Genomic DNA, 15328 nt, shown 5'->3' with positions numbered 1-15328 from the left:
GTCAAGATAGGCACAATTCTCTAAAAAAAAGCTAAAATTTTAAAATATCCTGAAAGAATATTTAATCATTGATAGATTAACATATTTGTAGTTTTTTTTCTTTAAATCTTAGATCACTTGCTGAATATATAAATGATAAGAAAGTTCAAAAGCACTTGAAGCTGAATGAATCAAGGCACCAACCTGGCCATCTGCTTGTAAGCCTCCTCAGCAACGGCGAAGATATGAGGGTCCATATCTCCCATGTTCTGTCCGCTATAGGCATTGATGATATCCTCCCCATAGATAGGCAACTGCTCATATGGATTGATGGCCACCAAAACAATACCTAGAAAGTAGGAAAAATTCCATGCTTAAGCATCGTAATACAGAAGATAAAATCCTGATGGCTTTTTATAAAATTAATTACTCACCAATGAACAAATAGAACCAGCATAAATTTCCCGTCTCCACAATGTGCATAAGTTATTCAGAGTCATTATTTGCAGGAGGACAAACTTACTGTCTTGTTACATGGCTGGCATTTAGGACAGCAATGAAGGTTCTCTGTCTCGGACAATCACACACCGAAAAAGAAGGATCCTTCATTGTTGTTCCTGTAATAATTTTTTTGCTGACCAGTCAGGGTTGTTATCCCCCGATCTTGGAGGACCAGTGGACCACTCTTAGTCTGGCCTCTACCCTTTGACCTGTTTGTATGGGTCTACCAATACCAAAGCACAAGGCCCTGACTCCAGCCAATGTAGCTCTCCGGGTCATTGAGGCACGCAGGCCTCCAAACCCTAGGACAAGGTTGTGGTCCTCTTGGGGGTGAGAAGGCAAAGAAATCTAAATATTCACATCAAAACCCTTATTCCACGAAAATGGAGCTGAGGTAAAAAAAAAATCAAACATAATATTATTAACTGGTGGAGGAGCAGGCACACGGAGACAATGACCTACTCCTGCTTCTGCCTCTTCATTCTTTTTCAGTGGAAAACTTACTGGAATGTAATACCACAGTTCAACGATTAAAATATGCTTGAAAGGCTGACTTGGGAATTTAGAAGAACGAGGAATGTTCTTATTTGAAATACTCAAGAACACAAGGGGGCATGACAGTACAGATGTTGAAATGTTTCCACTTGGTGAGAAAAATCGCAGATCTCGTGATACCAGATCAGGGGCCAGTCATTTAAAACAGATGTGCAAGAACAACTTCTTGCAGAAGTAGCAAATCGCTGGAGCACGCTATCCCAGATTGTGGTGGAGGCAAGTTTGTTAGTGCCAGTTAAAGAGGAGGTTGATACATTCTTGAAAGATCGGACAATTGAAGACATTGTGTATCCGTCACTGATAAAGGGACGAGGTCCTGTTGAATGGGGGTAGATCTTGATGGGGTGAGTAGCCAACTCCTGCTCCTATTTTATTTTCTTAAAACAAATTGGGAGCAAGATCAATTTTGCCATGGATATAGGGTACAAAGTTAGGAACAGAATTGAAGGCCATTCTAATTTCAAGCTTACTTGAGTACAAGCATGGAAATACAAAATTAAGACTCCAGATATCATAATATAGAGCAAAGAGCAAACTACTAGAAAAACTCAGTAGACTGGAAGCAAACAGATCGTTAATGCTTCAAGTCAAGATCCTGCAGCAGTTATAATTGGAAATTTGTGCAGGCTTTTCTCTTTAACCGAGATAACAGCCCTGTCACCTTTGTCTGAATCCACAAAACACCTCAGATCATAATATATTTGGACATCTTCAGAAGTGACAACACCAAGCTTAAAAGAATCAGGCAAGTTCAATCTCTGTTCAGAAAATCAATACCTCATATTCGAAATGAATTCTAACTTCCCAGCAATGGAATGCAGCAAACAGGGGTTATGAGTTCTCTACTAAGTCTGCTCTGCTGTTCATTAAAGCCACTAGTAGTCCTCATGTCCACTCAACACCCCTTCAATTTTCTCACTCCTCAAATATTTACTTCAGCCTTAGATAGGCTCAATAGTGGTGTTCTGCATTGCTCTAGGACCGTGACCTAATTATGACTCAAGTAAACTTCACAATAGTCATGGATCATTTATTTACAGGTTTTAAAATTAGTACATTAATTATTGTGAGGGGGAAATGTTAGAAGTTTGGTATCAGAGCATTCGGCAAATCTTCCTGTAAAAGAACTCCACCTAGAAATGAATGACTCAGATCTCTTCCGACCATTCACAAAACTATCCCCGAATGTAAACAGTTCTCCACGATGGCAAGCGATCCCTTTGAGTGCACCTGTAGCTCATCTCTCTCAACCAATAATCTCACCTGCTCTGGTAGAGGAACATAAGCTTTCTCGAGACAAGGATCTCAACAGTTTATGGGTAACTACTTTGTATTTTCTTCAGTCAGTTGTGCCTGGTGTTAGTGGGATCTGAGACAAACTCCAGCATTCAGTGAGTCACTGGTACGTTTACAGCACTGACTTTGCAGAAGGCCAGTGAAAATTCAAGACATCCACATTGTCAGATTACAAAGGATTTGTAATCCACAATCAATGCTTCTTTTAAATAATTCATACTTCCTTAAAATTGAGGTGAGACATCTTTTCTCAGCTGAAAATGCATTCAGAGAAAAAAAAGATCAGAATATATCAGTATCAACTATCTGTGATGTAACACAATGAGATCCTTGAGTTGTTGCTGCCCTTGGGTGCTTGAGGTGTTGGGTGGGGTGGGGGGAACAGGAGGAGTTCCCTTAAAGCAGGGGCTCCCATCTATTTTTTCTCATAGACCCCTCCCGGTAACTGAAGGGTCCGTAGACTCCAAGTTGGGAACTCGTGCCTTGGAGGGATTTGGCACTGTAATTCAATGGAAATAGATACCAGCCATTCATAAGCGAGAGTGAGCTGAGACCTTAGGCTAACATAATTATTACAAACAAGAGAACTCAGCAATGTTAGTTGAACACGGCATTTAAAATTGTTTTACTCAGGGAGATGCTCGATTAGAATGGATTCTGTAGTGGAAGTAAATTTAACCCACTGGAGGTCTACGTGTTGGAAAACTAATCAAATTCCAGTTTAATTGTCATTGAACCATATATGAATATCTATGACTACAGCCAAATGAAACAGCGCTTCTCTGGGGCCGAGGTGCAAAACACAGTGCCAACAGTCATACACAACACAAGGTACATGTAGCACAATCAAGACAGCAGTAAAATAGTCACACTAAGAAAAAATATAGTCCAAGTCCCCAAGTCCATGAATGTTGGAACAACCTGCAGTCGAACACAATATAGCTTGTTTTCTGCATAGCAAACAGAGGGGTGCAGCGCGGAGTCCTGCGTGGTTGCCATGCACGTCACCTCCGGCACTCCAGTGGAGCACCCAACTCCAGCTCTTCCCCCTGGCAAGCAGGCAACACTGCGGTTTGAGGCCTAGTCCTGGTTAGAACTGAGACCTGCAGCTCCCCCACCATCCGCTAACAAACTAGTGAACTGGACTTGAAACATTCCACACCACTAATGTCCAACAGGGTCTTGAGATCCCAAGAAAAGTGACTAAGATGATCATTCGCTGTTAGACTGCACACCTCCTTTGCGTACCAGTGCCCCTCTGTCGTAGGGAGCATCAACGTCTGCACCAAGTGCAGCTCCCTCACTGTCTCCACCAACAAGTAACTCACTGACAGGGTTGACCTTCAGTATCTCAAGTCCTTAATGTCCAGCAGCATCTTGCAATCGTAAAAAATATTTAAAAAGAGACAACAGCACCTTTGATTAACCCTATAGAAGCCGCCACCATCCTACCGGAAGTTGGTAATCTATAGCATATAGTGGAATTCAGCAATGGAAAAAGAGTCTACAGCTGGTAATTCCCATATAAGACAACTTATTTATTTTAACACAAACAAGAGAAAATCTGCAGATGCTGGAAATCGGAGCAACATACAAAAATGCTGGAGGAACTCAGCAGGCCAGGCAGCATCTATGGGAACAAAGTACAGTCGACGTATCAGCCTGAATCGTTGACCGTACATTTTTCTATAGGTGCTGCCTGGCCCTATTTATTTAATAGAGGATGACCAATTCAAAGCAACACATATTCAGCATAAAGAAGGAATCTTTTGGAGGACGTCTTCAGGTTCAATCATATCACATTTCAGCTACCCTCCCACAACAGTCACGATTTAATCTATAACAATTATGACATGTTTAATACCTCTGCAGAAGATGAGAATGTTGCTTCAACTAAAACAGAATGAAGAGATGACACCTATAAGTGAATAGTTCAGTTCCCTAAAATAGAACCAGGCCTAGTACAAAAATGTAAAGATTTCCTGTGGTGAGCTTCAAATACTAGAATTTCTCATTACTAACAACAAGAAATTAGTTCTTCTTTTAGCAGTTAGGTTAAAATTTCAACACATGATACGACGGCCCATTCCACTGGACAGAAGACAGCACAACACCCAACAGAAAGCCAATGACCACAACGCTGAAAACAGCCCAGTCACAAATTACTTAAAATTATGGCACAATTACTGACCTACCCAATTTAAATCAAATCACTCCTGGTCACCACCATCATCGTGAGAGCAGAATACCAGCTCACTTACCACAATACGTGTAGATGAGCTTGGAGTCCATGAAGCGCACTTTGAGGTTGTGCAGAACTGCGGGCTCGTGGAGGTAACTGAGCGCTGTGAGGTCATTTTCGCCCACAAGTATATCGGGGTTCCGTAGAGGTGGAAGCTCCTTGGTTTTTGGATCAATTCTATATTGCGTTTCCTGTAATGAGGGAAGATAAAAGTAATGGCAGAGTTCCAAAGATCTCAACGGAGCTAGCATATTTTGGATTCCCACAATAGTTCTACACATCTGGTCCACGCTGTCTGGAGTTCCCACTCAAAATACATTACTTTATAGAGATTTTCTAGAAAGCAATGAGTTATCTTGGAAGAATTCAGGTATTGCATGCACCAGTGGAGTGTGAAATTACATTATCTGTTCGTAATCGCACACTTTGGTAGGGATCTCACGTTTGAGTGCAAAATGGGTGGAAATAAATTGGGTCCTATTTCAACCCTTGTTTCTATGAAGTTGGGAGAGGGGGGTGGGGTGTAAGTGAAAGGCAAGGAGCGTATGCCTGGGAGTGGGATGGGTTGGGGGAATGGAAAGAGGAGAGCAGTGTGACATCCCCAGTGGAACTGAGCTCACAAGCCAAAAGCAGGACTGATCCTTTTGACTGCATGCAAGTGAACCTACAGAAGTTGCCAGTCGCAGCAATGTGTATAGGGTGGGCCAAATAAATGGAGATGCTCAAGTGCAGCATTACAGTAACACCACCATCTCTGACAGGGCAATGAACTGTCACCTCCTCAGGGTTTGATGTTTATCCAGGAAAGTAGAGCAACAAGGAAGAGAAAATTTCAACGAGAGGTTATTTAATTAAAGTTCAAAATTGAAAGTAAATTTATCGTCAAAGTACATATACATCACCATATACAACCCTGAGATTCATTTTCTTGTAGGCATTCACAGTAAGTACAAGAAACACAATAGAATCAATGAAAGGTCACACCCAATAGGATGGAAAAATAACAAAATATATGAATACAAATTGAAAGAAAAAATAAAAGATAACAATAATTGTGAATAAAAAATATTGAGGACTTGAGATGAAGAGTCCTTGAAAATGAGTCCACAGATTGTGGGAACAGTTCAGTGATGGGGTAAGTGAAGTTAGCCCCTCGGTTTCAAGAACCTGATGGTTTAGGGATAATAAGTTTTCCTGAACCTGGTGGTGTGGTTCCTGAGGCTTCTGATGGCAGCCTGGATGGTGGTGCTGGTTTCCTGCAACAGAGCTCCATGTCGATGTACCCGATGGTAGCTAAGTTAAAGTCTGTCCCGAGTCTTACAGGCTCATCAGGCTGGTTTTTATGCCAGTTTCCGTGGCGCGATACCCAATGGTAGGGAGGGCTTTATCCATGATGAACTTGGCTGCATTCACTACTTTTTATAGGCTTTTCCGTTCAAGGGTATGAGTGTCTCAATACCAGGCCATGATGCAATCAGTCAGTACACTCTCCACCGCACATCAGTAGATGTTTGCCAAAGTTTTAGATGACATACTGATCTTCAAAAACTTCCAAGAAAGCAGAGGCTTTGCTGTGCTTTCCTTGCAATGGCATTTATGTGCTGGACAGATTGTCTGAAATGATAACACCAACAAATTTAAAGTTGTTGACCCTCTCCACCATTGATCCCCTGATGACGACTGGCTCATGGACCTCTGGTTTCCTCCTCCTGATGTCAATAATCTTCTCTGTGGTCTTGTTGACATTAAGTGAAAGGAGTTTGTGGTGCCACTCAGCCAGATTTTCAATCTCCCTCCTTTATACTGTTTGGTCATCACCTTTAAAACGACAGTCAGCTAAATTAAATATGGCATCAGAGCTGTGCTTAGCCTTGTTTAGAAAACACGGGAAAGAAGTAGACGAACAAATTTACATGAGAAGCTTGAGATTCCCTCCCTACTGGGAGGATTAAACCCCCAATAAGCAGAAAGGAAGTAGGTTAACATTATTGTAAGTCAGAACAGCTTCCGCACATACAGTAAACATCTGTAAAAAATAACACTATCGTGTGATACGCTTTCTGTAATGTTGACAGAAAACAAATATTGGCCTCGATTCCAATGGTATCTCCCATATTCACCTTTGAAGTAATACCCTCAGATCATTCACACAAACATACTTACCAGAACACAGCATGAGGCTATTCAGCCCATTGAGTCCTGCTATCTGCATGCAATCCTAATGCCCTCATCTTATCTCCTGCAACCCTGAAGCCGGTTCCTTCTCACATGCCCACCAACTTCACATTTCGACTCTTTTGCCATTGACTTGTGTTATTTTGCAGTGGCCAGTTAACCCATCAGCTCACCTTTGGAGAGAATATGCAAACTCCAAGCTCAGGATTGAACCTGGCACCTTGGAGGCCTGAGGCAGCAGCCCTCTGATCCGTAGGAGCAAATGGAGCTTCAATTCAATGCCTCACCTGAAAGGCCGCGCAACCCTCCCTCAGGAGAGGCGTGACATCTGTGTGCTCAGGTCTCCCTCACTGGGATGTGAACCCCCGCCCTTCAGGCTGGAGTGCTTCTACATGAACTCCAGTTACATCTCTGGGCCCGACGTTAGCTTCTAATATTTACACAAAGCATTCAACAAACAGCGCCCTTTGTTACAGACATAAATAGATTACCACACCGCTACTGAATTAAAGGGATTAGAAACAGAAGAGCTGGGGTTATGGGAAGCAGCAAGATCAGTGAGGAAGTGACTGTTCTGATATGATCTGTGCAGAGCCAGGCTGGTTGGAAAATCTAGCTGCTTTTAAGTGAAATGGAAGCATTGCCAAGTTAGATTCCTGGGCATCAAACATCTCAGAGAAACTATCCTCAGCCAAACACATTGATGCAACCACCAAGGCAGCATGCCAACAGCGAGACTTCATTAATGGTTTGAGAAGACTTGGTGTGTCACCAAAGATTAGTATGCTTCTGAAGATGTACCCTCGAGAATATCCTGACTGGCTGCATCACAACTGGTATCGAGGCTCCAAGGCATAGGACCGATAAAATAGCTGCGGAAGGTTGTAGGCACAATCATGGAGGTAAAGCTTCACATTATCGATGCCATCGTTAAAAGGTGGTGGATCAAGAAGGCAACATCGATCATTGGGGAACTTCACCAATTAGGATAAGCCCTCTCCTCATTACTACCACTAGGGAGGTACATGAGGCTGAAGCTGTTCCTGTACCTTTTCGGTACAGCTTCTTCCCCTCTACAATCAGATTTCTGAATGGTCCATGAACACTGCCTGATGATTTTGCTCTCATTTTGCACAATTAACCTTAATATATTACAGTAACTTACAGTATCTTTTTTAATGTCTTGCTGCAAAACAACAAATTTCACAACATATGTCAGTGATAATAAACCTGATTCTTATTCTAACCACGACAGCACCAAACTGGCAGGAACACTCAGCAATGTTGCAAGTGCAAAGTTATTCTAGTACAAGCAGAAACAGAGAGCATTTCAGAACTGCAGAAGCTTGTAATCCAGAAACCTGCCCTCTCCAAGCAAAAAAGAATGCAATTAACTTCACTCCCATTATGTTCTGTAACTCCAAAACATAAAACTAATTGAGAGAAAAACAAGGGAGCCTGAAAGCTTCGTTTTTAATTTTAGCTTCTGACGTGGTGGCATGATGACATATACCATTCACACACTTTTACATAGGGTGCACAATGCATTATGTAAACAAAGAATATTTAAACATTATATTCACAATATTACTCAAATATTACTGAAGTATTAAATACACAACTGCCTACTTAGTTATAAACTCCAGTTCGATACTGAGTGCACCTCAATTCAAATGCATAAATATATTGCTCTCTAGTCAAGTATGTGTGTGTGTGCATGCGTGTCTGTGTCCAGTTCTGCCCTTAATCTTTGCAAAGTGCCCTCTTTTGACCACCTCTGTAGTTCCTTACAGGAGTGAAGTGTCGAACCTCCTTGTTTGAGGAGCTCTCAATTTGTCATAGCTGTTTGTCCTGCGTACTCCTTCTGAAACCGAGTTTGAGTAGATCCCAGCTTGAGCGCAAGGGGGCCCAGGAGTAGTACAGCTGGTGAGTTGCTGGTTGTGGCATGCTGCATTGCGATCTGCAAGGAGGAAATTGGAGAGCTTCTGGTTCAGTGTCACTGCAGCGCGTTCTGCTGACATTGTTCGCAGTGTGTTCTCCAGTCTCTGGACGAACCTTTCCATCTACCAATTTATAGCTGGGTAGCACTGTGCAGATGTAATATGCCTTATCCCATTCATTTTCAGGAATGACTGGAAGTGTTCTGTGACAAGTTGTGGTCAATTGTCACTAACCAAGTGTTCTGGAACACCAGCCCTTGAGAAGATGCTTCTCAACACATTAACATTGTGTGAGACTGTAGTGGAGGCTATTGGGAACATTTCTGGCCACTTTGTAGCTGCATCCACTGCTACCAGGAAATTTGTGCCCATGAATGGCCCAGCAAAATCCACATGAAACCTCTGCCAGGGCAATATTCATAAGGATGGAGAGGCACTGCTCTTGGCATCTTCTAGACATGTTCATATCCCAAACAGTGCATGGCAAGCTGCTCAATCTGCTGGTCTATCCCAGGCCACCAGACAAAGCTTCAAGCCAACGGTTTCACTTTGACCAGGCCTAGATGAACAGCATGTAGCTCCTCCAACACTTCAGCTCTCAGCTTGGATGGTATAATAACGCTCAACCCACACACAAGGTAACCCCTGTCAAAGGCAAGTTCATCATAGTTCTAGCAAAAATGGGGGATCCTGAATTTCTGATGCACATTCAGGTCATTTTGGGTGACCATGGGACCTAACATAGTGTTGGGTCTTTTCCGATTTCCCTTTGGATCGTCTCTGCAGTAATAGGGAGACTTTCAATTTGCTTTAGGGAGAATACATCAAGAGCAGTCTCCTCTTTTGTAAATTTTTCCAGGTATTTCCATTGAGGCATTCACTTCCATCATTCCTAACATGTATGATAGCTACACCTACACCATAAGGCAAGGTATCACTGAATGAGTTGGATGATAATGTGCCAGCACAGTTTTTGACATCACCATTTCCTTTGTCTTTTGGAAAGCTGCTTTGTCCATTGCCCATTTCTTCCCAATCTGTAATAATGAGTTCATGGGGTGGAGCACAGTCGCCTGGTTTGGCAGGAAGCTGTTACAGTAATTGACAAATCCCAAAAAGGACCACAACTGTGACACATCCTTTGACCTTGGGCATCTAACTCTGCTTGAAATTTCTCAGCACACTTGTGTAATTCTTCTGGATCAATCATGTAGGTACAGTAACTGATACTTGGTTTAAAGAACTAACGCTCTGATACCCTCCAACCTGGGCAAAGGGTTTGACTTACTGTGTTGATGGCAATCTTAAAATCACCACAGATCCAGATAGAACCATTCTTCTTTGCACTGGACAAATGGCATTGCCCAGGGGCTCCACTCAACCTTGTGTACGGGGGTTTCTTCTTTTTCTTTGTTACTGCGTATGTTAAACAAAATGGCTTCTTTGTTTTGTTAAAAGTAGGAATGCTTCTTTATTATGATAAATGCTTTCTCTCGCAGCTTGTTTGGGTTTAGAATTACTGATAATGAGAATTGTATTCATTTATTAACCAATTGGGATGGAAGCTATTCCCTCTTCCGAGTCTGTAAGCTAGTGTCAGCGGGCTTTTGGGGAGTCAGTGCGAGGGGGTGAGAGAGCAAGGACGCGATGCTGTAAGCTGGGCGATGGAATGGACCCCAAGTGGGGGTCCGAGGCCAGGATTTTCGGCGAGGAGAGGAGATGAAGACCAATGTGCCGGGGGTGCTTAGTTGATCACTTCGGGTGGTCCTGAGCTACGAGTCAAGGAAGTTTGAGGGGATCGAATGGTGGCCAGAAGACTTTGTTAATTGAGCTCCAACGGTTGTGCATGAAGTGGTTTGGACTTTGATAAGTTTGGTGGCTTTTCCTTATTTTCTTTTCCTTCATATACACTATATCGTTATTAATCACTTAGTTCTAGTATTAACTATAAAATGTAGTCATTTAATCACATGGTGTACTGTCTGTTATTTGGCAGGGTGGGGTCATCACACAGCATCCACATAGGCTCATTATTCAGTTTGGCGGGGCCGAAGGCTGCTCCCCCTAGACGGAAGCGAGCTGAGCGAGCCTGAGGCGACCCAGGGGGTTACACTTGGAAAGAATTCCCTTTCAGTCTCCTTAAGATATAGCCCACTGGCCACTTTATCACAGATGGCAGAAGGAATCAAAGAGGCTTCGTAAAACTTGGGTGTGGCATTTTCATTAAACACTATTTGACTATTTGAGTTTTCCAATACCATTCTTAAATACTGCTATGGCATCATCCAGTACCTTTCTTAATTTGCTTTCAGTTGACTCTATTGCCAGAGATGTGGCTTGCAAATAGCGGATGGATTGCCCATCAAGTTGTAGCAGTCGGAGCCAATCACATCTCCACAATGCTGCCTCTCCTGTCTTGTACTACATAAAACCCGATGTAGATTGTTGGTTGTTGTATTTCATTATTACACATGTCACTCCCACAGGAATCATCTTTTCTCCGGTACAAGTTCTTAGTTGGATATCTGCAGGCTTCAGTTCAGTACCTTTGAAATGCTGTTCAAACACTTTAATTGAATGACTGAAACAGCTGAAATAATGTCGTATTCCATTTTAATTCATTTGCCGTTCACTTCTGGTGTAAGCCATATTGATGGCTATTGTTAGTTTTCACATTGTAAATGTCAAGGCTACCAGTGCTGTGTCACTCTCATCATTACCAGATTTGTCATAAACAGCATGCAGATTAATACTCTTTTTGAAACTGCAACTTAACTTTTTATCTTTTTCTCTTCTCTGTGCCATCCATTTATTTTTGTCTGCCCAACATGTACTTTGCATGTGACCTATAGTGCTGCATTTTCTGTAAGCTTCTGCATTTATTTGGTGCATGTGAGCCCCTGCCACAACAGTAACACAAACTGTTTCGCCAAGTTGATTTCTGTTTAGACGCTATAATCATGTTCATGCTACTTTCATTCCTGGCTGCAGCTTAATTGCATCACTGTCTGTGATTTCCATTGAAACAGTGATTTCAACTGCTCTTTTATATGTGAGCTATGCTTCAGTTAGGAGCTGTTTTTGATTGTTTTCTTGTAAGATTCCTCAAACTAAACAACCTCTCAGTGCCTCATTAAGCCTGTTACCAAACTGACAATGCTAAGACAGTCTCTTCAATTTAGCCACGTACACTGAAATGTACTCCTCTTCCTTTTGATTCTGCTTATGAAACCTGAAGTTGTTCTGCAACCAACAATAATTTCAGTTCTAAATGTTACTGCATTACTTTAAAGATCCTAGCAAAGCTCATTTCGGCTGGTTTACTTGGAGCAGTCAAACCTCTAAGCAAACTGTATGCCTTTAAACCAATGTACTCAGCAAAACTAACACTTGCTTTTCATTGGCTAGATCATTTGCTTTAAAATACTGCACAATTTGCTCAGGATACATCAATTAGTTATCTCTTGGGGAATCAAATGCATCTATCTTTCCAATATAAGCCAGCCATTTCTGCTTTTCTTTTTATTTATAATTACTCTTACATGGTATTTACTGCTTATGAACCCATACATTTCATCCTTTTTCTCTAATTCGATCATCTGTCTTCTTTTCTGAAGAGACAAGTACTGCACTTTTTTTTTACTTGAATGTTCTTCTTTTCCTCTTGCAAAGAAACAAGCAAGTTTTACTTTTTTTGCCAAATTCAAATGTCTCACTGCGCTTTTTTAGGAATTTGAATGTCTCGCCACGCTTCAACAGGGTAGGTGGTCATTCAGGTTCATTTAAAACTTCTTTGTCGCAACTGTGTTATGTTTTGTGACCTCAAAACATGAAACTAATTAAAAGAAAAGCAGGGGAGCACAAGAAATGTGCACAAACTTCACTTTTACATTTAGCAAGGCGCACTCCTATCACCTAGTGGCATGATACATATGCCATTCATGAACTTTTCCATATTACCCTTAATGCATTATGTATGCTTAATCAAACAATAAATTTACAATATTACTGAAATATTGAATCCACAAAAACCACAATCATTAGACAGAATGTAAAACTTTCCAAATTACACAGGTGGCAAGAGTGGATTAAAGCTTTTAAACAATTCCTCTTTATCAGACTCAAAATATTCTTCACATAAAACCTGATGACATTTTTAAGAGGTTTAGTCAAAAAGTGTCAAAGTTCAAAGTAACTTTGCTATCAAAGTATTATATGTCATCATATACTATCTTGAGATACATTTTCTTGCAAGCATTTACAGGAGAAAAGAAATACAATAGAATTTATGAAAAACTGATAAACTACTAATATATAGCATAGCAGTTAACATGTCGCTATTACAGCTTGGGGCATTTCTGGAGTTTGGAGTTCAATTCCAGCTCCATCTGTAAGGAGTTTGTATGTTCCCCCCATTTAACTGCATGGGTTTCCATAGGATGCTTTGGTTTCCTCTTACATAACGAAGACGTAATTGGTCATTGTAAACTGTCCTGTGATTAGGCTAGTATTAAATAGTTGGGTTGCTGGGCAGTACAGCTCGTTGGGCTGATACGCCCTATTCCGTGCTGCATCTCTGAATAGATAAGAATAGTACTGAGTATATGAGCTGTAAAACGTCCCTGAAAGTGAGTCTGGGATCATAGAATCTGTTCAGAATTGTGGTGTGCGAAGTTCAGAAGCCCTTTGGTTGTAGGATAATAACTGTTCCTAAACCTGGTGGTGTAGGACCCAAGGCTTCTGTACTTCCTGCCCATGGTTATGGTCACTTTATAAAAATTGCTACTTAGCAGGGATTCTTCTTTTGGGAAATTCCAGAGGATTTGAATAAGGTCCTCTGCCATTCCCTTCCAGGCTCCCCTTACTTGAGTGATAAGGATCACAACATTACATCTCTGGCAAGTCTTTTACTTCAGGAGGGAATAGTGCTTCTTTCTGATAGGGTAAGCGCAGCAGTTTGACAACATTTGAGTTTATAAATAACCATAAGCAGCTTTTCTAAAACCTTCTCTGATCAGTTTTGACAAGACCCAGAGCATAAATGATGCAAATTTACAGAAAAATAATCTGCCAAGGAAATCGAAAACATTTGATGATTCCGAATTGACATCGATTGGAATGAATTCTTTAAGTTTCTAATTCCACTGGCTAAATGTAAAAACATCAGCTGGGCCTGTTTCTCTGTTTATGACCAAAACCAATACTCCAGTTTTGAGGCCAGATAACACCAACCATTGAAGGACTTGTCCTCAAATGCACAGGCGAAAATCCTTGAGCAAGGGTTATTCTGATTCTTGAGTTGTAAATTATAAACACAAGAGATTCTGCAGATGCTGGAAGTCCTCAGCAACAAATACAAAAAGCTGGAGGAACATTTTTAGTCCTGATGAAGGGTCTCAGCTCAAGATGTCAACTGTTTGTTCTTTTCTATAGATGATGCCTGACCTGCTGAGTTCCACCAGCATTTTGCATAGGTTGTAAATTGTCTAAGCCAGTAACCCCCTAGGTTAGAGAATTGTAAAAATGTGGAAAATGTGGTAAAACTTGAAGTTTTGGACCAATCAGAAGTCCTAGTACAAATTGTACTCATTTTTCTGAAGTGATGGTTTGTTCATGTTTACACTCAAACTCAATTGCATCATCACAAGCAAAATTTTCCACAAAATAGCACAAAAGGGTAGAATCTTGGAATATAATTATACCCCCACACTCCTGTCTATTAACAAGATCTTCACTATACACCAACCTGGTGTACTTTATAAACACCTGGATTTTTAGTCAGAGTCTAATCCAGGTTATTCTGTTTTTACACACTTGAAAGAATAGAAAATTGAGATGCTCAGCACAATTGGGAATTTGAAAAGACAATTAGTGGAATTGTCATAATCCAGAGTGGCTAACTTTGTAAGCACATTTTCTTCTCATAAAACAAGTTTATAAGACTGCAAAAATTTGATGAGTATGATATTGAACATGAGTTTAAATGTCTGGATTGGCATATTCTGGGCAAATTTTATTGGGTTGGCATAGCCTCACAGAAACTCAGATTCTCAAAATCCATAAAAGGACCTTTTATCAGGTTACATCCTATTGCACGATGGTTGGACAGGGTCAAGGGTGGGTACTGGGTAGAGAGTAATGTGTGGTCTATACTAGGAATGATGATCATGTTATATATAAAAATAAATTCATTTCTGCTAGCTTGCAAATGAGGCAGTCTGGTACAGGAAGGATAAACGAATTCCTCTGTCACCGTGAACAGTCCAGATATCAAACATTGTACTTGTGATATGGGGTTTTCCTTCCAACACCATCAAGCTGCCTTCACCTGCATCTCCTCCCCTCACCCCATCCTTCGGTCATCGTAACAGGGATAGAACTCCCGTGCCCTTACCTACCATCTCACAAGCTTCCATATCCAGCTCGTCATGCTCTATAATTTCAGCCATCTCTGACGGATCCTCCAATAAGTACGTCTGTCCCTCCCCCCCCCCCTCCACTTTTCACACCGAATCATTCTTTTCATGAATCCCTTGCCCACTACTCTCCTCCCTGGTATTTATCTGTGCGAGTGTGATTTCTCCAACGTGGTAGGTTTCTCCCCTTCCTTCTTCCTCTCTTTACATTTCCCCATTTTGGT

At 41.3% G+C, this 15328-nt stretch overlaps 1 protein-coding gene across 4 annotated transcripts in view; it reads right to left on the bottom strand.

The window, feature by feature from the left end:
- The window catches only part of myo5aa (myosin VAa), a 245195-nt gene that overhangs the window by 151200 nt on the left and 78667 nt on the right, over nt 1-15328 (bottom strand). For all 4 annotated transcript variants that reach the window (XM_059952769.1, XM_059952770.1, XM_059952771.1 and 1 more), the window contains exons 3-4: nt 4593-4764; nt 184-328 (exon numbers count right to left, since the gene is read on the bottom strand). In XM_059952769.1, the coding sequence (XP_059808752.1) occupies nt 184-328; nt 4593-4764 (317 nt within the window). The remainder of the gene's footprint in view (nt 1-183; nt 329-4592; nt 4765-15328) is intronic.

Source organism: Hypanus sabinus, chromosome 28, assembly GCF_030144855.1.
Source record: "Hypanus sabinus isolate sHypSab1 chromosome 28, sHypSab1.hap1, whole genome shotgun sequence".
In the NCBI taxonomy this organism is placed as follows: domain Eukaryota; kingdom Metazoa; phylum Chordata; class Chondrichthyes; order Myliobatiformes; family Dasyatidae; genus Hypanus; species Hypanus sabinus.
Note: the sequence above shows the minus strand (reverse complement) of the source record. Positions and strands in the feature narration are given on the sequence as shown.